Below are 25,470 nucleotides of genomic sequence, written 5' to 3'. Positions count from 1 at the left end.
CCCGTGTGCATGAGCAGGAGACAAAGGCTGTCACAGCAGCTTGCTCTGCATTCACAGTGTCTATGGACAGAGAACGAAGGCAACAGAAAACAAGTCTGGGCATAATGTGGGAAGTTGGAGGGCAGCTGGAATCCATCACACAGGCCTTCTCTATACTCAGGCCATACTCTCCTCTGGGTATGTGCTGGCAAATATTTCCAACAAGAGGATTTTACAGCACCATGAAGAACTCCAAATAGGTGATATTTAGAGTGGTCACAATCAGTTTAGTCTAGCCTGGCTTGGCTCTTTTAAACAAAGGCAAATAAACTTTTAGCAGAACATTAAAACTCAGGGAGGGTGGGAGGGAGGAGATATGGGGATATATGTATATGGATAGCTGATTCACTTTGTTATAAAGCAGAAACTAACACACCATTGTAAAGCAATTATACTCCAATAAAGATGTTAAAAAAATAAAATAAAATAAAATCACATCACTAAAAAAAAAAAAACTCACTGGAAAAGGTAGGGCTACTACTCCTCCCATAATTCATCCAGACAAACAGCAATTTGCTTGTTCTGCTTTCCCTCTCCTTGTTCCCATCTTCTCTGGTTATCAGACCACCTGCCATCCACCGGAGCCATGCCTCTACCCTTCCCTCACTCTTTACAGCCCCCTTGGTTCTGATGGCCTGTTTGGATCCACTTCTCTAGCTTGGCCTGCATCCCCCTGGCCAGGAAGCATGAACCTGAGATTGACCTGCTGGAACCACACTTGAGAGTCAATGCATTCCCACTTTCTGCCCTGGCTCTCCATCAGGAATTAGATGAAAGGAGTTAGACAATTTCTGAGAAATTGGCCAGATAGTACTATTCACAGTGCCTAACTTATACCATTTGCCTGACCCATTTTTCTGATACATTATGGTATTTTCATTATGATTCATTTTTCTGATACAAATATATCTGCTATTCCTACATGAACTGAACTGGGATTCACTGACACTATAGGCACTATTTTCCTTAAAGAGGATGTTCCTATGAGGAGATTCTCCTCTAGGAAATGTAATTGAAGAGAAGAGTATAAAAATCCATCCCCATGAGAAGTTCTGTATTGATTCCTACCATCCGGTCTCCATAGGAGACAAAAAAGCTCATCTGCTGGATTGCTGTGCTGCACTGGTGAACATACGTGGGGGCTTCTGGAAAAGAACAGATGCCAACAAGAGTCAAAGGAGCAACTGGCTGCAGACTGCAGTCAGCAACCTGACTTTGGCTGTAGAGGCTTTTAATGGCTGCAGGGCTCCTCCACAGCATAGTTCACCACCTGCTCACAAGGGGAGCACTGGACTCAATCCTCCTAACCCTTCTCCCACCCCAGCCCCAAGAAGTTCTGCCTACCTGGCATGATGACGTCAGGAAATCCCAATTTTCTTGTAATTGCCAATCCCCTATTAAATATCATAGGATTTTCTCTCCTAATCTGTTCCATGTCTCCACGAAGAAGCTGCAGAGAAATGATAAGACCTGCAAAAACAAAAGCATTGTTTTTACTCAGTATCACACTTCTACCCTAGAAAACACAGAGTCACATTTTTTCAGGCAAAAATGTGCAAAATTCAGCATTTTTCTTGAGAAAAGTTTTGATGCAGAAAGTATACATTATTCTGAAGAAACATGCTAGAAAGCTAAAAGAATCTAAGTCAAGATAATCTCAAAAATCCAGAGAACTATTCTATTAAATACAAACTGAGGTCTGGGAGATTAAGTTGCCTTCCTCTTTGTTCCCCAGCATCCAGCCCAGGGCCTGACTGGGTCTTAGGGAATATTGAATGAGAGGGTTGATTCACATAAACTGTACGTTTAGGAACCCAGAGAAGTCTATAGAAACAATGGCAGACTAGAAACAAGTGTAACCAAAGAAGACCTTGTGTGAGGGTGTCCCACCATTTGGAAACGACTAAGTTAAGAGATGCTGTGTTTTATGCCAAAGTGCGGGATGCAATTTTCTGGTTCAACCTTGCAATGGCTTGTACAGAGGGCAGCAGAGCAGACATCACATTCTTCCTGCAGGGAACCAATGCACTGCAAGGAAAGGAAAGAATATTTTGTGGGGCTAACTGAGCCTTGCTTCAGACTCTAAGAATTTCAGATCCTCCAGATGATCCCAGGGGCTTTATTCAGAACTTGAGAGAACGTGCAATGTCCCCTAAAGTGATCTGGCTTTTGCTCATTACTTGTACCTTAGGAGTTTTGCACAAAGAAAGTCTCCTGGAAATCACTCTCCTGCCCTGTCCTCAAGGATCCTCACTGCAGCCACTGGCTAGGAGTCTGTGAAGTCAAGCCTAGATGGAGTTTGGAGTGCCTCTGAGACACTGTGAATGAGATTAGCTGGTAGGAGGATGAGTTTAGGTGCTGATCTACGGGTCAGCAGGAAGCACCCTAGTCAATCTGGAAACTTGGGAGTTGAGCAGAAGATGAATATCTAGAAATGAGGGAAGATGTTATGATAATCAGGACAATCAAAAGAGTGGTGGTTAGAATGGAGACAGTAACAGTAACAAGTGGAGATGTAGAATAAGAACGGTCTGGGAAAGGAGAAGGGAGAGGAGATGGAGAAGTGGAGAAAGAGAAGTCAGGAGAGTCACAGATACTGTATCTAGCAGGTCAAAGTATTCTAGGAACTAGGAATATGTACTCTCACTGCTGGGTCAGTGGAGGAAATACAGTTCTACTGCCGCCCAGACAGAACCTCAAGATGATCTCATTGCTTCAGCTAAGCGCATCTCCCTCAAGAAACCCTGGGATTACACATATGAAGTCGCAGGTGTCATTAACACCAGGATCACAGTGCCCTGAAAAGCAGACATATGATATTCCAGTTGGCGTTCTGGTTAGATAATCAGTGTTTGAGATTCAGCCACCCTAAATTAATTTTTTATAGCCTAATCACTTGATGGACTCAGTTACAATTAGTTTATGACCCTGAAAGGCTGAAGGCCTTTGATTTCTATAGAAGACAGCAGTTGGTGAGGTACTCACCCTCCCCCACAACCTCAGCTTATTTATCTGCAGTATCTTTTTTTTTTTTTTTTTTTTTTATTTGTGGTAGGCGGGCCTTTCACTGCTGTGGCCTCTCCCGTTGCGGAGCACAGGCTCTGGACGCGCAGGCTCAGCGGCCATGGCTCACGGGCCCAGCTGCTCCGCGGCATGTGGGATCTTCCCAGATCGGGGCACGAACCCGTGTCCCCTGCATTGGCAGGCGGACTCTCAACCACTGCGCCACCAGGGAAGCCCTATCTGCAGTATCTTTACACAGCTATCATTACATCTCATCCTCTGGGTGAACAAAAATCCACTGACTTAGGAGATGGCCTAGCCTGGAGCAGATAGCTAAGAATGAAACAGTTTCCAGAATTTGAGATAGTGGATGGAGGGCAAAGGAAAAAAAAAAATCAGTGAGTGCACTCTTACCGTTTTGCATTGGCAAGGATTTATTCCAATACCCACTGACTGCCTTTCATCTCCTCATTTTTTGAGCTATCAAATTGGCCTATATATGCGAAGTGCAACCTGTGAGGATGTAGAGTGAAGATGCTAGGAGAATCACATCTAGCTTTCAAGCTACTCAAAAAGATCCTGAGTAGCTGCTCTCCTCTTCCAATCATGACAATTAAGAGGGCTTCAGTTTATGCAAGAGAGCAAGTGAAAAGGCACATGAAGAATGAAAGAAACCACCAATGGAGGCTATAAAAATTCCATCACTCAGATTAAGAGATACAAACTACTATGTGTAAAATATATAAGCAATAAACATATAGTGTGCAGTACAAGGAAATACAGCCATTATTTTGTAATAACTTTAAATGGAGTATCATCTATAAAAATGTTGAATTGCTATGAAAATAGCGATTCATAGTGCACATGAAACTAATATAAATTGTAAATCAACAATACTTCAAGTAAGAAATAAGAAAATAGAGGAAAACTCCATTCCCTTTTGTAGGGGCTGGAATCCCAGAACTTCTGGATCACTTTTCTGGTTCTGAAACCCTGAGTGATTGAGGCACATGCCAAATAATGGTAAGGCATGGTCCTTAGGACCGAAGAGCCTCTGTGAATAACTCAGAAAAACGACAACTCACCTACCCAGTACACAACCAGTCCTTTAGCAATTCTGGGTATTCTACCTACCAATCATCTGGCTCTCAAGCCAAAGAACTTGACAGTAAATACGTCTATACAAGTTCTCTGTTAATCTGATCCCTGACACAAGAAAACTGCCTTTTTAACCTCAAGTTAAACACTGTCCCCATAAAAAAGTTACTGGACACAACTGACACCTATTTGGAGTACTGGAGGGCCAGCAATCTGGCCCTGGCCCCTCGCCATCCGCATCCCTTATGGAAGAACTAGATGAGGATTAATAATGCAAATTAACCTTAGCCCAAGATTTGTAAATAAAGCTGTACTTAATAGCCATTTAAAAATACATAGAAAAGATGTTAAAAAATAAAAATAAAAATACATAGAGGGCTTCCCTGGTGACGCAGTGGTTAAGAATCCGCCTGCCAATGCAAGGGACACAGGTTCGATTCCTGGTCCGGTAAGATCCCACATCCCATGTAGCAACTAAGCCTGTGCGCCACAACTACTGAGCCTGCACTCTAGAGCCCATGAACCACAACTAATGAAGCCCGCGTGCCACAACTACTGAAGCCCGCACGCCTAGAGCCCATGTTCTGCAACAACAGAAGCCACCACAATGACAAGTCCATGCACCACAGTGAAGAGTAGCCCCCGCTCACCGCAACTAGAGAAAGCCCACGTGCAGCAACAAAGACCCAATGCAGCCAAAAATAAATAAATAAATAAAATACATAGAAAACCACGGCATCAACTGTTTTATCTGCTAAAAGTTGGGTTTGTGGCTACATATCTAAGAGGCCAATAACAAAAATGAAGAGCCACATATATTAAAGCTGCAGCTAAGAGATTTACTGCTGGATGACACATTTACTCTCAGCACTCAAAACCAATATAGTAGGACTTCCCTGGCGGTCCAGTGGTTAAGACTCCACCTTCCAATGCAGGGGCTGCAGGTTCAATCCCTGGTTGGGGAGCTAAGATCCCACATGCCTCATGGACAAAAAACCAAAACATAAAACAGAAGCAATATTGTAACAAATTCAATAAAGACTTTAAAAATGGTCCACATCGAAAAAAATCTTAAAAAGAAAAAACCAATATAGCAACTCCTTCTGCATTTTTGTATGATCTGACTTGACAGGGAAGCACTAATGACTTCTGAAACAGACTGCCAAGGCAATGAACTGTTCATGATGTTTAACAAAGATGGGTGAGAGTTTACAGTAAAGTAAATTAACTTTTTATAAAGAAGTATCTTTAATTAAGGAGACTAACAAAGACCTGAAATATTCTTTGAGCAATTATGAAATTCTCTGACACGAAGACCAGCAGTGGAAAACCCATGCTCAGGAGCTTTGACAATAGAGTGGAAAGGCCAGTGGCCTGCAGTATGGAAACCTGGGCTCCCTGGTTAAGCCACTAAATCATTTCACTGAGCTTCAGTTTCTTCATTTATTTAATGAGGGAGTTGAAACACGTGATTTCCAAGATCTCAACCAGCTTCCAAGTTAAGCCTTGCCAAGAAGCAGTCAGACACACACTTCAAAGAAAAGCAGCCTATTTCTCCTCCTGGATTTCCCACAACAGCATGAAGACCTCCTCTCACTACGGCCATCCTGAGGCTCTCTGAAGTCTATGCTGCCCCAGTACAGAGGATGGGGTGCTTTTCTAACACTGTTTAAGTGGCCAGTGTCTGTGAGTTCTGGACAAAAATCACGGACACTGATGATGGCATGGTTTCTTGCTCACTCTAGGAGGTGAGACAAAATTCAGCATTTTAACCTGGTGAAGTGATGGTGGAAACTGCTCTTTGGTTGTTTCTTTTTTTTTAAAAAAAAAACCCCTTTTTAAATTAATTATTTTAAAAATTTATTTATTTTATTTATTTAATTTTGGCTGCATTGGGTCGTTGTTGCTGTGCATGAGCTTCCTCTAGTTGTGGCAAGCGGGGGCTGCTCTTCGTTGCGGTGCATGGGCACTAGGCGTGCGGGCCTCAGTAGTTGTGGCACTCGGGATCAGCGGTTGTGGTTTGCAGGCTCTAGAGCGCAGGCTCAGTAGTTGTGGCGCATGGGCTTAGTTGCTCCGCGGCATGTGGGATCTTCCTGGACCAGGAATCGAACCTGTGTCCCCTGCATTGGCAGGCGGGTTCTTAACCACTGTTCACCAGGAAAGCCCCTCTCCATGTTTTAATCACATCATATCCCAAGAACTTGTAGCCAAGGGTAGCTTTTTATAAATAAAATGAGGAAATAAAGCAAAGAACACTATAAATATTGGTGTGAACAGTTTTCCAAATTGTAGTAACTTCTCTGTATTTTAAAAACAAGATTTGTCTCTTGCTTTAGCCTAGTTTTAGGTGAGGAATATGAACTCCCTTCCCCTTCCAGCACACTGCGTGTAGCTCCTTGGCATCCAGGCACATATAAGGGGAAAGAGGCACTTAAAAAGTGGAAAAGGCCCTGAGGAACCCCATGCTACAGAGTTTTAGCGAAGTCTCAAACTTTGAAGCCTCTGATTTGGAGCTGCTCTGAGGACCCTCCTAGTTCAATATATGTTGACCCTGATAAAAAAAAAGTTCTTTTCAACAACTTTGGGAACTGCCATGCCCTGAAGTGGCTTTACACTGTCATTTAAGGGCAACTTTTTATTTACAACAGGTCTATGGAAGTTAAAACAAAGAAGGCTATATAAAAGAGATTATGAAACAATTTAGTGGTATTGGGTTGGCCAAAAAGTTCCTTCGGTTTTTAAGTAAAAATAAAAGACACACTTTTCTTTCCTTAAAAAAAAAAAAATAATAATAATTTATTTATTTATTTGGCTGCACCGGGTCTTAGTTGTGGCACACGGGATCTTCGTTGAGGCATGCGGGATTTTTTAGTTGCAGCATGCAGGATGTTTTAGTTGCAGCACGTGGATCTTTAGTTGCAGCATGTGGGTGGGGGGTCTTCCAGTTTTGGCATGCGGGATCTTCAGTTGCGTCATGTGAACTCCCAGTTGCGCCATGTGGGATCCAGTTCCCCGATCAGGGCTCGAACCCTCCTCCGTGCACCCCGCCCCAATCAAGAGCACAGAGACCTAGCCACTGGACCACCAGGGAAGTCCCAAACATGCATTTTTTCATTTTTACCAAGAACTTTATTGAATATATTCACCGTTTTGTTCCACTACCTTCTGCCATTTTTCATGCAATTTCATAATTCCAACGTCCCAAAATTTTTTATCTTTTTGAGCAAAGAACTGTTCCAGGTGCCTTTTACAGTCTTCCAGGGAATTGAAATTTTTTTCCATTAAGAGAATTTTGTAAAGACTGAAATAAATGGGAATCTGAAGGTGCAATGTCTGGTGAATATAGCAGATAAATCAGAACTTCCCAGCCAAGCTGTAACAGTTTTTGCCTGGTCATCAAAGAAACATGTGGTCTTGCGTTATCTTGATGGAAGATTATGCGTTTTCTGTTGACTAATTCCGGACGCTTTTCATCGAGTGCTGCTTTCAGTTGGTCTAACTGGGAGCAGTACTTGTTGGAATTAATTGTTTCGTTTTCCAGAAGCAGCTCATAATAGAGGACTCCCTTCCAATCCCACCATGTACACAACATCACCTTCTTTGGATGAAGACCGGCCTTTGGTGTGGTTGGTGGTGGTTCATTTCGCTTGCCCCACGATCTCTTCCATTCCACATTATTGTACAGTATTCACTTTTCATCACCCGTCACAGTTTGTTTTAAAAACAGAATGTTTTTGTTACGTTTAAGTAGAGAATTGCATGCGGAAATATGGTCGAGAAGGTTTTTTTCGCTTAACTTATGTGGAACCCAAACATCAAAGAGATTAACATAACCAAGCTGGTGCAAATGATTTTCAACGCTTTATTTGGATCTTTTGAGTATGTCGGCTATCTCCCACATGGTATAATGTTGACTATTCTCAATTAATGTCTTGATTTGATCGCTATCAACTTCACATGGTCTACCTGACCATGGAGCATCATCCAGCTAGAAATCTCCAGCATGAAAATACACAAATCACCTTTGACACGTTCTATCAGTCACAGCACCTTCTCCATACACTGCACAAATCGTTTTTTGCGTTTCAGTTACATTTTTACCTTTCTAGAAATAATAAAGCATAATATGCCGAAAATGTTGCTTTTTTTCTTCCATCTTCGATATTAAAATGGCTACACAAAAATCACCAATTTTGATAAGTTTTTTTAAAATGCACACTGATGTGACAGCCGTCACAATATAATCTAACAAAACTGTTTCGAATGAAGTTGAAGACAACTAAGCGCTACTAGAGCCACCTTACGGAAAACCAAACGAACTTTTTGGCCAACTCAATAAAAACTATCTGGAGAAACACAGTTCTATGTAAATTTTGATAGCTATCTTCAAGGGTATATAAAAGCTCATAGGCTTTTACTTTTATTTATATATTATATATATTTCATTGAGGTATAGTTGATGTACAATATTATATAAGTTTCAGCTGTACAACAGTGATTCACAACTTTTAAAGGTTATGTTCCATTTATATTTATTATAAAATATTGGCTATATTCTCTGTGTTGTTATATCCTTGCAGCTTATTTATTTTATACATAGTAGTTTGTACCTCTTAATCCTCTACCCCTCCCCATGTCCCTCCCCTCACTGGAAACCAACAGTTTGTTCTCTATATCTGCAAGTCTGTTTCTTTCTTGTTATATTCACTAGTTTGTTTTACGTTTTAGATTCCACATATAAGTGATATCATACAGTATTTGTCTTTCTCTAACTTATGTCACTTAGCATAATACCCTCCAACTCCATCTATGTTTTTGCAAATGGCAAAATTTCATTCTTTTTTAAGGCTGAGTAGTATTCCATTGTACATATATATACACTACATCTTCTTTATCCGTTCATCTTTTGATGGACACTTAGGTTGCTTCCATATCTTGGCAACTGTAAATAATGCTTCTATGAACACTGGGGTGTATACATCTTTATGAATTAGTGTTTTTTCTTTTTTCGGATATATACCCAGGAGTGGAATTGTTGGGTCACATGGTAGTTCTATTTTCAGTTTTTTGAGAATCCTCCATACTGTTTTTCACAGTTGCTACACCAATTTACATTCCCACCAACGGTATGTGAGGGTTCCCTTTTCTCCACAGCCTCACCAACATTTGTTATTTGCGTCCTTTTTCATGATAGCCATTCTGACAGGTTTGAGGTGATATATCATTGTGGTTTTAATTTGCATTTCTCTGATGATTAATGATGTTGAACATCTTTTCATGTGCCTGCTGGCCATCTGTACATCTTCTTTGGAAAAACGTCTATTCAGATCTTATAGGCTTTTAAATAGTGCTTCTAATTTAATCAAGCAATATTCAGTTTAGAATTAATGTTAATATGTACAACTGTACATGATATAACATGTACAGTTGTACTATGTGCTGTGAAGCACAACAGGTTTCTAAATAAAAGAGTTTGTATAGAGACCATTCAGAGATAAAGGAGGTTGGCCACTGGACAAATTTTTCTTAATCAGTAATCAAATTAATCTTAATCAAGATTTAGATAGAAATTAAACAGAGTTTTAAAAGGAGGGAAAAAGAAAAGGAGAAGTTGAGCTAAGATGAAAGCTGCTTTGAAATAAAGATCTTCTATTTTAGTTCCAGAATGACTGATACTGGCAGACTAATCATTGATTCTCATTAGCGTCAGGCTTTCTTGGTGATGCTAACACTGAATAGGAATAGAAAAAGTGACATTTATGTGTGTCTTTTTTGGGGGCTGGGTGTGTAACCTTTGTTCAGCAAAAAACAGACTTCACAATGTGACAAACCCGGCAACACTTTTGTTCACTCTGGATTCAAACTGGAACTCAAGTTACTTATCAAAGCATAAGGAATCCACCATGGAAAGAGCAGAAAAGGTATTTTGGTCAGAAGAAATGGCCAAAAAGCACACATGAAAAGATGCTCAACATCACTAATTATCAGAGAAATGCAAATCAAAACTACAATGAGGTATCACTTCACACTGGTCAGAATGGCCACCATCAAAAAGTCTACAAATAAATACTAGAGATAGTGTGGAGAAAAGGGAGCCCTCCTATATTGTTGGTGGGAATGTAAACTGGTACAGCCGTTGTGGAGAACAGTATGGAGGTCCCTTAAAAAACTAAAAATAGAACTACCATATGGTTCAGCAATCCCACTCCTGGGCATATATCTGGAGAAAACCAAAATCCAAAAGGACAGGTGCACTCTAATGTTCACTGCAGTACTGTTTACAACAGCCAAGACGTGGAAGCAACCTAAATATCCATCGACAGAGGAATGGATAAAGAAAATGTTGTACATACATACAATGGAATATTACTCAGCCATAAAAAAGAATGAAATAATGCCCTTTGCTGCAACATGGATGGACCCAGAGATTATCATACTAAGTGAAGTAAGTCAGACAGAGAAAGACAAAAATATCATGTGATATCACTTACATGTGGAATCTAAAAAAAATGGTACAAATGAATGTATTTACAAAACAGAAATAGTCACAGATGTAGAAAACAAACTTATGGTTACTAGGGGGGGTGGGGGGAGGGATAAATTGGGAGATTAGGATTGATGCATACACACTACTATATATAAAATAGATAACTAACAAGGACCTACTATATAGCACAGGGAACTCTACTCAATACTCTGTGATGACCTATATGGGAAAAGAATCTTAAAAAAGAGTGGATACATGTATAAGTATAACTGATTCACTTTGCTGTACAGCAGAAACTAACACACATTGTAAATCAACTATACTCCAATAAAAATTTTTTAAAAAAGTAATTAGGGAAGGTCTCAAATTATCACAAAAAGAAAGAGAAATTGCCTGAACAGGAGAACAAATGTCTGTAGGAGCCTGAACTTTACATCTGGCAGCTGATCAGCACAAATCAACTAAGGTGTGTATGATCAGCAACTGCAAATGCAACACAAAGTCTCCTAGCCGAAGAAGCACGTTACCATGACTGGCGCTGGGGGCAGAGTACTTGGCGCTGGACTTGCGGATGATATTCTCGTGGATCTGGGACCACTCACTCTCGTTGTTGCACCTGCAACAGAAGGACAAGCATTATGATTCTCAACAGTTTTAAACATCTGGTCTGACGTTCAATGTGTAACACTAAGTTTGAAGGGATACTTCAAACTCACTTTCCTAAAGAAATGAACATATATTTTACTAAATTAGACAAGGCTCATTTTCTGGTAAGGCACACAGAAGATTCATATTTGGGGAAATAGTAGAAACTCTAAAATGAACCTCTGCAAATATTTTTGAGTGGCAAAATATCCTATTCTCTGAAGTAACACTTTCCCACATGACAAGTTTTTTTCATTTTTAGTTCCTTATACACCCTTAAAACTAGGCACTAGAGGAAAGCTCCTGATAGAGGAAAAAACAGTTCCTTTCAACAAGTACTGCTGTTTACAAACTTCCATGTCACACTTGCTCTACGCAGTCATTCAACTGTTGCTGTAATGGCCCCAGAGAAAAATCCTGCTAACCTCAGGGCAATGCTGATATTTGCCTGCGGCTGTATTTCAGCCAGACCACGATAAGAAGAAAAGTTTGGGAGAGTAGTGGTCTTGGTTCACTGTGAAATCCTCTGTAGTCAAGGGGAAGGAGGGCTTAGTAGAGAAGGCTGGATGCCTAAATATGTAAGGATAAAGTTCTTTCCTAGGGACTTCAGGATTGGGAGAAAAGAGAGAATGGAGGAACAACACTGCACCTCTATTAATTTCTGACATTTTTCGAGTCTTCCCCTCTAAAGGAAAATTCCAAGAAAGCTGCAGTCATACAACCACTTGGTATGGTTTAGGAACAGAGACTAGGAAGGAATTCCTCATCCTAATGTAGACATCTTGATGAAACAACTGAAATGAGATTAGAATCATCTCTTGAAAATTCCATGTGACACCCAGAGTCTCCACAGCCTCGGCCCCTCCCTTCCCCTGTTGGATAGGGAGAACCCACTGACCCCAGAAAACAGAGTCCACGCACAAAGGAAACCACACAGGATCTTTCCATGGTAACTTAGAAGTGTGTAGTCCAGCCACAGCAAGAGGAAACTCCAGCAAGAGTTATATCATGTGCCATCCAGCAGTGTGAAGCACAACAGGTTTCTAAATAAAAGAGTTTGTATAGAGACCATTCAGAGATAAAGGAGGTTGGCCACTGGACAAATTTTTCTTAATCAGTAGCTCTTCGGACTCCTTAGTAGAAATAAGCCTCACTTAGAGACGTTACAAAGAATTGTCAAAGATAAGGTTCTCAAAGTCCAGAGCTGTGAGGATAACTTCTGCTTACAGAAATCCTTCCAAGGAAAGGAAGGGGGAGAGTGTTCTTTAAAATGATCACTTGTGATTAGCAACTCAGTTGGAAATCAAAAGTGAGAGGTGCTGGCAGCAGTACGTCTAGCCCTTCCTGTCTGACATGCACACTGTCTCAGCTCTTCCAATCAGTCAATACATCAGAGAAGTGCCCAGCTGGTGAGGACTGAGACTTGTCTTGCTGTCAGATTTTGGTCACTTTCTAGGTTTACAAAATCAGTAGTTACATTCTTTAATAGAAATCTGACTATAGTTTGTTATAGTGTATTCCCTCCCACTTCAAAATAAGAGTCTTGACTAATGCACAGTATAATGAATACAGACAATAATATTGTACTATAATGATGCAATGTGATAAATATTGCTTGACTGGCAATCATAATACAATATATAAATATATCAAGGTAACACGCTATACATCTCAAGTATATATATATATACATATATATATATATAATACATACACAAAGAATCCAAATAAATAAATAAATAAAACCAAAAGAAAAAAAAAAAGAGTCTTGAAAATTAACTCCCTCTCTCCAATGGGTGGTATAATTTCAGTATTTCTCCAATAAAACACTCACTGGTTCTTTGGCAGTATAGAACCAGTGAGCTGGTGCTTTATCAACCACATCAACAGTGACAATGTGTATTATTTCACTGACATGTACTTTTCCACCCAACACATACAATTCAGATGCCAGACACCTGATGACTTGTCCCCTGTACTCCTCTCCCTTTGTATGCCCCTTAACTATCATTGGCATTCAGAGATCTGCATTTGAAGCCCATTTCCTTCCTACCATATAAGCTTTCTGGGCAATCTCACCTGCTCCCATGGTTTCAACCACCACCAAAAGCAGATAAGACCCAAAGCAGTGTCTCCAGCCCAGTCTCACCCCTAAGTTCCTGACCTGCATGGCCACAAGACAGCTTATCATTTCCTACCCGCCCGTCTGCTCCTAGAAACTCCTTCTGAGTAGAACCCACTAGTTCACTAAACCAGAACTCTTCCAGCTGTCATCACGTCCTGTAGATTTTGTTATCTTAAAATCTGTCACATCTGACCTCTCCTCTTCATGGCCTTGGTTCAGCCATTACCACCTCTCTTCCAAACCAGTGTAATCACCTCTTAACTGGCCTTTCAATTATCTCCCTTTCTAGAATGCCAAGGGAGCTACTCAAATCATCTGAAACTAAATGGATGTGGTATCATTAGCATAGTTTAACCAATCACTAGGATATTTTGTAAGGAAAAAATATAAATGTAATAAGCATTTATTAACCAAATGAGTTATGATTATAATGAAGCATGATTATGTTGTATCCAACCAAATTAGTATTTAGAGCATGATTACTGATGTTGATAGTTTGCCCTCAATCATAAGACTCACAAGGGATTGTAATCTAAAACAGGTCTGTGTGCCTCTGTGGCACACCTTCCTCAGAGGAGGTAACCAGCACAGGCAATGAAGTAGCACTTCAACCACTACATGTCCAGGGATTTTACTTAAGGTTTAACACAGAGGGGTGAGAGGTTTTTGGTTTTCTACATGGGATCACTAAGCATTCCAAAGCATCAGAGCAGGTGTGCAGATTCTGCTCAGCAAAGAGTGTTCAGAATACTGTTCTTATTCACTCATGTACTAGAGCACACTTTACCATTTGCCTCTTCCCTACTACCTCCTTATCTTCTTGATTTCTGTGGGTATTCACCCAACTTTCTTCTCATCTTTCCCCAAGGTGGGCAACCCAAAAAAGTATTCAAGAAGTTTTAAAGAGTTGTTTGTAAGACCTTTAAGTCTGCTTTTTTAGGATGCCTAATATAGGTAGGTAACGATCAGGATATTCTCCCATATTTTATTTCACTAAGATAGGTATTCTCATGTTCATCTTACAGATGAGGAGAGTGAGGTGAAGCTGTAGTCTAAACACAGGTCTGTCTGGACCCAAAGCAGGGCAGGGGTGAGGGTGGAGGGGCAGAGAGAAAGAAGCTGCAGAGTTCTGTGACCCTGAAAACCTTACTCCCACACCAGCCTTCAGTGTCAGAATTCCCATTCTGTCTACCTTCATCTAACTGCAACTATTCAGTTTTGACTATGGCTTAAAACTTAATTTAGTGCAAATAATCCATATTAAAATTCTTTCTTGGAGAGTGGCCAAGATGGCAGAATAAAAACACTCTTCTCACACCAAAATCACAACTATTTGCAGAACAACCATTGATAAAAAATACTGGAACCTACCAGAAAAGATCTTCTACAGCCAAAGACATAAAGAAGGAACCACAACGAGACCAGAAGAAGGGGAAGGCTCATAATCAAACCCCATATCTCCAGATGGGTGACCCACAAACTGGAGAATAATTATATTGCAGAAGTTCTACCATAGGAATGAGAGTTCTGAGCCCCACGTCAGGCTCCCCAGCCCAGCACTGGCAAGACGAGCCCCCAGAGCATTTGGTTTTGAAGACCAGTGGGGCTTACTTAAAATAGAGACTTCACTCTTAAAGGGAGTGAAAAAAGCTCCCTTTTTTTTTTTTTCACACAAAAGCTCATGCACACCAGCACATAGGGAAAAAAATATAATTTGACAGGAGCCTGGGCCAGACCTTCCTGCTGGTTTTGGAGCGTCTCCTGGAGAGGTGAGGCATGGATGAAACTCACCCTGGGGACACAGACACTGGTGGCAAACATACTGGGGAACACTGTTGATGGCTGACATCTTGGCTCTTTAGTTCCAAGACCTGGCCCTATCCAACAGCCTCTAGGCAGCACTGCTAGGACACTTTAGGCCAAACAACTAACTGGGTGGGGACACAGTGCCAACAATCAGCAGACAGGCTGCCTAAAGACTAAAGAGCCCATAGCTACCTCTGGGCTTGCCCCTAGACATGGCCCAGCCCACCAGAGGGCCAAGATGGAGCTGTACCCACCAGTGGACAGGCACTAGCCCCTCCCACCAGGAAGCCAGACCAAGCCTCTAGACCAACCTCATCCACAAGGGGGCAGACGACAGAAGCAAGAAAACTACGACCCCTCAATACAGGGCAGACCCTACCCTGGGATCAGCTGGGCCCTGGCTTGGCCCACTAGCGGGCCAATGCAACCTTCAGGACACCCCAGAACCCATACCCAACTGTGTCAGGAACCAACATCCCCCCACAAAACAACCTGAAATGAGCTCTGGGATCCCTGGGCTGCAGCCAGACTCCAGGAACAAGCTCTGCTTGCTAGTAGACTGGCACTAACCCCAGGATCTGGCTTCACCTGCCAGTGGGAGGGCAACAGCCCCAGAGTCTTCAGGACTCTGACTCCACCCACCAGTAAGCCAGCACTAGCCCTGGAGGTGATGTAGGATTGCACAACCAGCCACCTCATGACCAGGCCCCGCTAAACAGCAGCCAGTAGCATCCACACAAAGCAGGTTCTGGCAACCAACCAGACTAGGGGCCTATCAGACCATCCACATAGTTAGCCCACCACAACAGAAGGACCCACATAGCCCTCTTCGAGTGAACCCTTAGAGCACACAGCTTGGGTGACGGGAGTGCGGAACTGCTGGGATGCATAGGACGCTTCTACAGAGGGCCGCTTCTCCAAGGTCAAGAAAAGTAACTAACCTACCACATACATAAAAATACAAATAGCAACTGAGACAAAACGAGAAATATGTTTCAGATGAAAGAACAAGATAAAACCCCAGAAGAACAACTAAGTGAAGTGGAGACAGGCAATCTACCCAAGGCGTTCAGAGTAATGATCGTAAAGATAATCAAAGAACTCGAGAGAAGAATGGATGCACAGAAAAAGGTCAGAAATTTTTTAACAGAGTTAGAAAATATAAAGAACAACCAAACAGAGATGAAGAATACAATAACTGAAATGAAAAATGCACTGGAAGGAATCAACAGTAGACTAAATGAATCAGAAGAATGGATCAGTGAGCTGGGAAGACAGAGTAGCGGAAATCACTGCTGCTGAACAGACAAAAGAAAGAAGAATGAACAGAAGTCAGGACAGATTAAGAGACCTCTGGGACAACATCAAGTCTGCTAATATTCACATTACAGGGGTCCCAGGAGAAGAGAGAAAGGGCCCAAGAAAATATCTGAAAAGATAACAGCTGAAAACCTCCCTCATCTGGGAAAGGAAACAGTCACCCAAGTCCAAGAAGCACAGAGTCCCACACAGGATTAACCCAAAGAGGAACAGACAAGATACATTGTAATCAAAATGACAAAAATTAAAGATAGAGAAAACTAAAAGCAGCTAGGGGAAAGCAACAAATAACATACAAGGGAACTCCCATAATACTATCAGCCAATTTTTCAGCATAAACTCAGCAGGCTAGAAGGGAATGGTATGATATATTTAAAGTGATGAAAGAGAAGAACCTACAACCAAGAATACTCTACCCAGCAAGGCTCTCAGATTAGAAGGAGAAATCAAAAGCTTTACAGACAAGCAAAAGCTAAAGAATTCAGCACCACCAAACCAGCTTTATAACAAATGTTAAAGGAACTTCTCTAGGTAAAAAAGAAAAGGCCACAACTAGAAACAAGAAAATTACAGAATGAAAAAGCTCATTGGTAAAGGGAAACATACAGTAAAGGTAGAAAATATCCACAAACAAAGCTCATAGGGAGGTTAAAACACAAGAGTGATAAAATCACCTGTATCCACAATAAGCAGTTAAAGAGATACACAAAACAATTAGATGTAAAATATGATATCAAAAACAGTAATCATGAGAGGAGGAGAGTACAAATGCAAGGTATCTAAAATGCATCTGAAATTAAGAGATCAGCAACTTACAACAATCATGTATATACAAAGACAGCTATACAAACACCTGACGTAATTGCAAACCAAAATTTATAACAGATATACACACAAAAAAGAAAAAGGAATCCAAACGTAACACTAAAGATAGTCATCAAATCACAAGAGAAGAGAGCAAAAGAAAAAGGGGAAAATAAGACCTATAAAAACAAATCGAAAACAATTAAAATGGCAATAGGAACCTACATATCAATAATTACTTTAAATGTAAATGGGCTAAATGCTCCAACCAAAAGACACACACTGGCTGAATGGATACAAAAACAGGACCCATATATGCTGCCTACAAGAGACTCATATCAGATCTAGAGACACATACAGACTGAAAGTGAGGGGATGGAAAAACACAGTCCATGCAAATGGAAATCAAAAGAAAGCCAGAGTAGCAATACTTATATCCAACAAAATAGACTTTAAAATAAAGATTGTTATAAGAAATAAAGAAAGACACTACATAATGATCAAGGGATCAATCCAAGAAGAAGATATAACAACTGTAAATATATATGCACCCAACATAGGAGCACCTCAATATATAAGGCAAATATTAACAAATATAAAAGAAAGAATCAGTGGTAACACAATAATAGTAGGAGACTTTAATACCCCACTTAGGGGACATCCCTGCTGGTGTAGTGGTTAAGAATCCATCTGCCAAAGCAGGGGACACGAGTTGGAGCCCTGGTCTGGGAAGATTCCACATGCTGTGGAGCAACTAAGCCTGTGCGCCACAACTACTGAGGCTGCATTCTAAAGCCCACGAGCCACAACTACTAAGCCTGCGTGCTGCAACTACCGAAGCCCACGCGCCTAGAGAAGCCACCGCAATGAGAAGCCTGCCCACCGCAACGAAGAGTAGCCCCCACTAGCCGCAACTAGAGAAAGCCCGCGTGAGCAGCAACAAAGACCCAATGGAGCCAAAAATAAATAAATTAATTTATTTTAAAAATACCCCACTTACATCAATGGACACGTTATCCAGACAGAAAATCAAAAAGGAAACACAGGCCTTAAATGACATGTTAGACCAGATGGATTTAATTAATATTTACAGAGCATTCCATCCAAAAGCAGCAGAATACACATTCTTTTCAAGTGCATGTGGAACACTCTCCAGGACAGAACACATGCTGGGCCACAAGGCAAGCCTCAGTAAATTTAAGAAAACTAAAATCATATCAAGCATCTTTTCCAACCACAATGCTATGAGGCTAGAAATCAACCACAAGAAAAGAACTGCAAAAAACACAAACATGTGGAGGCTAAACAATATGCTACTAAACAACCAGCGGATCACTGAAGAAATCGAAGAGGAAATTAAAAAATACCTAGACACAAATGAAAACAAGATGGTCCAAAACCTATGGGGTGCAGCAAAAGCAGTTCTAAGAAGGAAGTTTAGAGCGATACAAGCTTACCTCAGGAAACAAGAAAAATCTCAAATAAACAACCTAACCCTACACCTAAAGCAACTAGAGAAAAAAGAACAAACAAAACCCAAAGTTAGTAGAAGGAAAGAAATCATAAAATCAGAGCAAAAATAAATGAAATAGAGACTAAAAAAAAAAAAAATAGAAAAGATCGATGAAACTAAAAGCTGGTTCTTGGCAAATATAAACAAAATGGATAAACCTTTAGCCAGAGTCATCAAGAAAAAAAAGGGAGAGGGCCCAAATCAATGATATCAGAAATGGAAAAGGAGAAGTTACAACCAGCACCACAGAAATACAAAGGATCATAAGAGACTACTATGAGCAATTATATGCCAATAAAATGGACAACCTAGAAGAAATGGACAAATTCTTAGAAGGTACAATCTTCCAAGACTTAACTAGGAAGAAATAGAAAATATGAACAGACCAATTATCAGTACTGAAAATGAATCAGTAATTTAAAAACTCCCGATAAACAAAAGTCCAGGACTAGATGGCTTCATAGGTAAATTCCACCAAAAATTTAGAGAAGAGTTAACACCCATCCTTCTGAAACTATTCCAAAAAAACTGCAGAGAAAACAACACTTCCAAATTCATCCTATGAGGCCACGATCACCCTGATATGAAAACCAGGCAAAGATATCATAAAAAAAGAAAATTACAGGCCAATATCACTGATGAACAAAGACACCAAAACCCTCAACAAAATACTTGCAAACTGACTCCAACAATATATTAAAAGGATCATACACCATGGTCAAGTGGGATTTATCCTAGAAATGCAAGGATTTTTCAATATCCACAAATCAATCAATGTGATACACCATACTAACATATTGAAGAATAAAAACCATATGATCATCTCAATAGATGCAGAAAAAGCTTTTGATGAAATTCAACATCATTTATGATAAAAACTCTTCAGGAAGCTGGCATAGAGGGAACACACCTCAACATAATAAAGGTCATAAATTACAAACCCACTACTATCATACACAACAGTGAAAAGCCGAAAGTATTCCCTCTAAGGTCAGGAACAAGACAAAGATATCCACTCTTGCCACTTTTATCCAACATAATTTTGGAAATCCTAGCCACAGCAATGAGAGAAGAAAAAGAAATAAAAGGAATCCAAATTGGAAAACAAAAAGTAAAACTGTCACTGTTTGCCAGTGTCATGATACTATACATAGAAAATCCTAAAGATGCTACCAGAAAGCTACTAGAGCTCATCAATGAATTCGGTAAAGTTGCTGGATGCAAAATTAATATACAGAAATCTGCTGCATTTCTATACAATAGCAATGAACTATTAGAAAGCAGAATTAAGGAAATAACCCCATTTACCATCACATCAAAAATAATGAAATACCTAGGAATAAACCTACCTAAGGAGGCAAAAGACCTATCCTCTGAAAACTGTAAGATGCTGATGAAAAAAACTGAAGACCACACAAACCGATGGAAAGATATACCATATTCTTGGATTGGGAGGATGAATACTGTTAAAATGACTATACTACCCAAGGCAATCTACTGATTCAGCGCAATCCCTACCAAACTACCAATGGCATTTTTCACAGAACTGGAGCAAAAAATTTAAAAATTTGTATGGAAACACAAAAGATCCTGGATAGCCAGAAAAATCTTAAGAAGAACGGAGCTGGAGGATTTCAGACTATACTACAAAGCTGAATTTATCAAAATAGTATGTTACTGTCACAAAAACAGACATAGAGATCAATGGAACAGGATAGAGAGCCCAGAAATAAACCGGTACACTTACAGTCAATTAGTTTTCAACAAAGGAGGCAAGAATATACCAATACAATGGAGAAAAGATGGTCTCTTCGGTAAGTGGTGCTGGGAAAACTGGACAGGTACATGTAAAAGAATAGAATTAGAACATTCTCTAACATCATAAACAAAAATAAATTCAAAATGGATTAAAGGGGGGCTTCCCTGGTGGCGCAGTGGTTGAGAGTCCGCCTGCTGATGCAGGGGACACGGGTTCGTGCCCCGGTCCAGGAAGATCCCACATACCGTGGAGCAGCTGGGCCCGTGAGCCATGGCCGCTGAACCTGTGTGCCTGGAGCCTGTGCTCTGCAATGGGAGAGGCCACAACAGTCAGGGGCCCGCGTACCGCAAAAAAAAAAAAACCAACAAAAAAACCTATATATATATATATAGTGCTTTAGCAAGAATACTTATTTTTATTCCTCTTTCCAGGTGGTGAAAACCCTTATGTGAGTAACACTTCCACCCCTTCCATCACTTTCCTGCGAAAAGGAGTGACTTCTTTGGCCAGTGCTTCTAGGAGAAGGACCCACACATGAACATTTCAGATCTGCCTCTTCCCTCTTTTGGGAGCAACCTGTTTGCAGACAGCACACAATCTCTGCACCAACAGGCCCCACATTGACTGTGACTTTAAAAGTCTTTCTAATTCAGGGTTAATGTTAATCAAAAGTTAGAATGCGTTGAATGGTGGTCCCTAAAAAGATATGTCCATATCCTAATCCCTAGAAATGTGAATGTTTCCTTATTTGGAAAAAGTGTCTTTGCAGTTGTAATTAAGTTGAGGATCTTGAGATGAAATTATCCTGGATTATCTGCACAAGTCCAAGTTCATATGGTAGTTCTATTTTTAGTTTTTTAAGGAACCTCCATATTGCTCTCCATAGTGGCTGTACCGATTTACACTCCCACCAACAGTGCAGGAAGGTTCCCTTTTCTCCACACCCTTTCCAGCATTTACTGTTTGTAGATATTTTGATGATGGCCGTTCTGACCAGTGTGAGGTGACACCTCATTGTAGTTTTGATTTGCATTTCTCTAATAATTATTGATGTTGAGCATCTTTTCATGTGCTTTTTAGCCATCTGTATGTCTTCTTTGGAGAAATGTCTATTTAGATCTGCCCATTTTCTGACTGGGTTATTTGTTTTTTTGATTGAGCTGCATGAGCTATTTGTATATTTTGGAGATTAATCCCTTGTCGGCTGCTTCATTTGCAAATATTTTCTCCCATTCTGAGGGTTGTCTTTGTTGCTAATAAAGGTGTCACATTTATCCATACTGCTATATATATATACACACTATAAATTTATAGTAGATATACACACTATAAATTTAAAAAATTATGCCACATGTACCTATGTGACTCTACTTTGGTACATCCATTTTAATCTACACCCACTTAACATTCTGATCTCAAAACCAATCTACTGATATCCATTAGCCCCCTCAAACTGCAACAAACAGCATTTTTATTCTTAGTTTACTAAGCCAAAATTGTTAAATAATTGGGAATGAAGGTTGACCTTTGTCAAGTTATCTTTTTTGATATCAGAATTATTGTAAGGTCTTTCCCCTCTGGATGACTAATATGCTAACTGCACTGTGATCAGAGTGTGGCTTGTGCCACGTGGAATTTATGAAATTTTTTTCTATGAATAATTTTTGTAAAATGTTCCATGGGCCCTGGAAAAGATGTATTCTGTTTGTTGGACAAATCTTTCTTATTTTTATTTTTTTTAGCACTGGAAGAATCATACAGCCTGGTGAGCTGGGATACTCCAGTTACATCTGCTGTCCTGGCAAGCAATAGCACTCCATTTGACTATCAGCACGTACTGATTTAGATGATAAATTATGCCACCCTGTGTAGAGGTAGGAGAGCAAGTAGCTAAGAGTATGGTCTCTTAACAAGGCTGCTCAGGCACGTGCCTCACCACTCTGTGTCCTGTCTCCCTCATATGTAAAAAAGAGATAACAGCCCAGGTGAGTGCTCAATGATGCTGTTATTCTCTGTCACATCAACCTTATTCAGATTCTCTCTTAAGTCAGATTTATTTATCTGATTTAGATATTTATCTCCATCCTAATTTTTGTCTTCTTATATGTCAAAAGTGATGTTAACAAATCTCTTGATTTTACTGTACTTTTATGTTTATATTTATAATAAATTGGACATAATAATTTTGAGTCATTATTATATTCAAAGGTCACAACAATTAGACCTTCACTATAAATTTCACCATGTATCAGTATATCAGCTCTTCTTATCCCTGTAAAGGAAAAAAAAGGTCTTTCTGGAACACTGGTGAGCTGGAGGCAGAGATGCTGGCAAGGACACCTGGGCTTCTCACTCTGCTTTCTTTCCCCAGTTAAGAAGGTGAGTGTGTTAAGGCTATGTTTGGTCAACGTTTCTTTAAACTGAAGAACATGAACTGGTGAGTAAATATCTCCGGAATGAAGTGTGAACCCTTAATTTAACGGTAGTAGAGTAGTCACCCTCTACTTTGCAGAGTCCAAAGTAGAGGGCTGCTTCTGCTGGGGAGTCTAGGGCTGAGGGAGTGAGTGGTGCATTACATGTTATGTGTGTGCCTACCCTGAGAAGCCATTTTGCTTCCCGTGAGATATGTATTCTTGGAGGATGAAAGAGGAAACCGAACTTAACTTTATTGTGTATGTGTTTTCTTTTTCTGTCAATCCTTGATACTCCTTACACAGCACATTCATTTCATACCTTTTACATTAGAATTTATTTTTTATCATTAATATTACGACATTTCATTTTGTCTGTATTTTATTATTATACTTAGCTTATTTGTTATTAATCTTTTTGTTTCTCTTATTATATTTGTGAGTCTCTCACTAATATATAGATGAATTTTGGGTTTTGCCTCTATTTTTTTGTTTGTTTGTTTTTTTTTTGCGGTACGTGGGCCTCTCACTGTTGTGGCCTCTCCCGTTGCGGAGCACAGGCTCCTGACGCGCAGGCTCAGCGGCCATGGCTCACGGGCCCAGCCGCTCCGTGGCATGTGGGATCCTCCCAGACCGGGGCACGAACCCATGTCCCCTGCATCGGCAGGCGGACTCTCAACCACTGCGCCACCAGGGAAGCCCTTTGCCTCTATTTTAAGAATTTTTACCTAATAGGATTTTCTTTCATCTCAATTATATTTATTGTCATAACTGATATGGGCTTTCTACTGTCCTTTGCTCTAGGCTTTCTGATTTTTTAATGCTCTCTTACAGCAGCTTTTGTACTGTATGATATATATTCTTACATGCATCTTTGTGCTGAATGATTATACATCCTGCATTTATTTATATTAGGGTTCCCTTTAGGATAGAAATGTCTAAATTTTACTAACAGAAATATTAATACAGCTTTTAAATCTAATTTGTGCCTTTATTACTGGTTAATAAAAGGTATGACAACCCAACAGCCATAAAAACTAAATGTTGACCATAAAGAAGAATAAACACTTAAAAAATAACACGTTCTAGGAAGGATGGGGGCAAGGGATAGTTAGGGAGTTTGGGACTGACATGTACACACTGCTATATTTAAAATGGATAACCAACAAGGACCTACTGTATAGCACAGGGAGCTCTGCTCAATGTTATGTGGCAGCCTGGATGGGAGGGGAGTTTGGGGGAGAATGGATACATGTATATGTATGGCTGAGTCGCTCTGCTGTGCACCTGAAACTATCACAACACTGTTAATCGGCTATACTTCAATTTAAAATAAAAAGTTTAGGGCTTTCCTGGTGGCGCAGTGGCTAAGAATCTGCCTGCCAATGCAGGGTACATGGGTTCAAGCCCTGGTCTGGGGAGATCCCACATGCCACGGAGCCTGCACTCTAGAGCCCGCGAGCCACAACGACTGAGCCCGCGTGCCACAACTACTGAGGCCCACGCACCTAGAGCCTATGCTCCGCAACAAGAGAAGCCACCACAGTGAGAAGCCTGCACACTGCAACAAGGAGTGGCCCCCGCTTGCCGCAACTAGAGAAAAGCCCGCGTGCAGCAACAAAAGACCCAATGCAGCCAAAAATAAAATAAAATAAAATAAAAATATTAAAAAAAATTTAAAAAGAAAATAACACGTTCTATAAAGCCCATGATATGATTCTATCCCTAGCATTTTTTGTTATTGGTGCTGTTTGTGAATCATTATAGGTTAAATGAAAAATTAATTTAAAATCGAAGTATGATTACTACCATTCTTCTGTTCTTCCAAGAAATGTCATTAATTTGCTTAGTCACTTACTTAACTGGTGTTGACCACCTCTACCTCTGTAAGATGGTGAAGCTCCACTCAGTGCACAGGCTTGTTATGAAGTTTCAATGTGATTATATAGCCAGAAGGGCTCTGAGAGAGTACAGAGCGCTAAACAAATGTACACTGATATTACCATTGAAAACAGGTGACATTTTATGTGGCCACCATGAAGTAATTAAGATACTATGGATGGAATTATGTAGGATTTGTAGTTTAGATATGAAAGTGGAACTTGCCAATAAACAAGAGTCACTAGCAAAAAAAAAAGACAGGAAACTCCTTTTAGATGGCATGTAATACACCTATCATTTGGGTATATCTCATTTCCTGAACCACCAATCCTCTCATTTATTTTTCCACCTCTTTCCTGTTTGATTCACTAGTTCAAATGGGTTCTTTTTTTTTCTGTCTGTCTTATATTACCTTATTCCACCCTCCCACCCCCAATTTTTTAGATGAGGAAACTAAAGTTCTGGGAATTAGGATGACTTTTCCAAATCTCACAGCTTCTATCTATCATCTCATCTACCTAATCTATCTAATAGATGAAAGTATTATATCTATGTTTTTAAAAACCAAGCTGGGATCAT

The 25,470-nt window shown here is 40.2% G+C and overlaps 1 protein-coding gene across 1 annotated transcript in view; it reads right to left on the bottom strand.

Annotated features, from left to right (window-relative positions):
• Positions 1–25,470, bottom strand: part of DOCK3 (dedicator of cytokinesis 3) — a 404,078-nt gene that overhangs the window by 100,275 nt on the left and 278,333 nt on the right. Inside the window, exons 13-14 of the mRNA XM_029243318.1 lie at positions 11,155–11,243; positions 1,384–1,509 (exon numbers count right to left, since the gene is read on the bottom strand). Coding sequence (XP_029099151.1) covers positions 1,384–1,509; positions 11,155–11,243 — 215 coding nt within the window. The remainder of the gene's footprint in view (positions 1–1,383; positions 1,510–11,154; positions 11,244–25,470) is intronic.

Source organism: Monodon monoceros, unplaced genomic scaffold (genome assembly GCF_005190385.1).
Source record: "Monodon monoceros isolate NGI ecotype Baffin Bay Population unplaced genomic scaffold, NGI_Narwhal_1 Super_Scaffold_3, whole genome shotgun sequence".
In the NCBI taxonomy this organism is placed as follows: domain Eukaryota; kingdom Metazoa; phylum Chordata; class Mammalia; order Artiodactyla; family Monodontidae; genus Monodon; species Monodon monoceros.
Note: the sequence above shows the minus strand (reverse complement) of the source record. Positions and strands in the feature narration are given on the sequence as shown.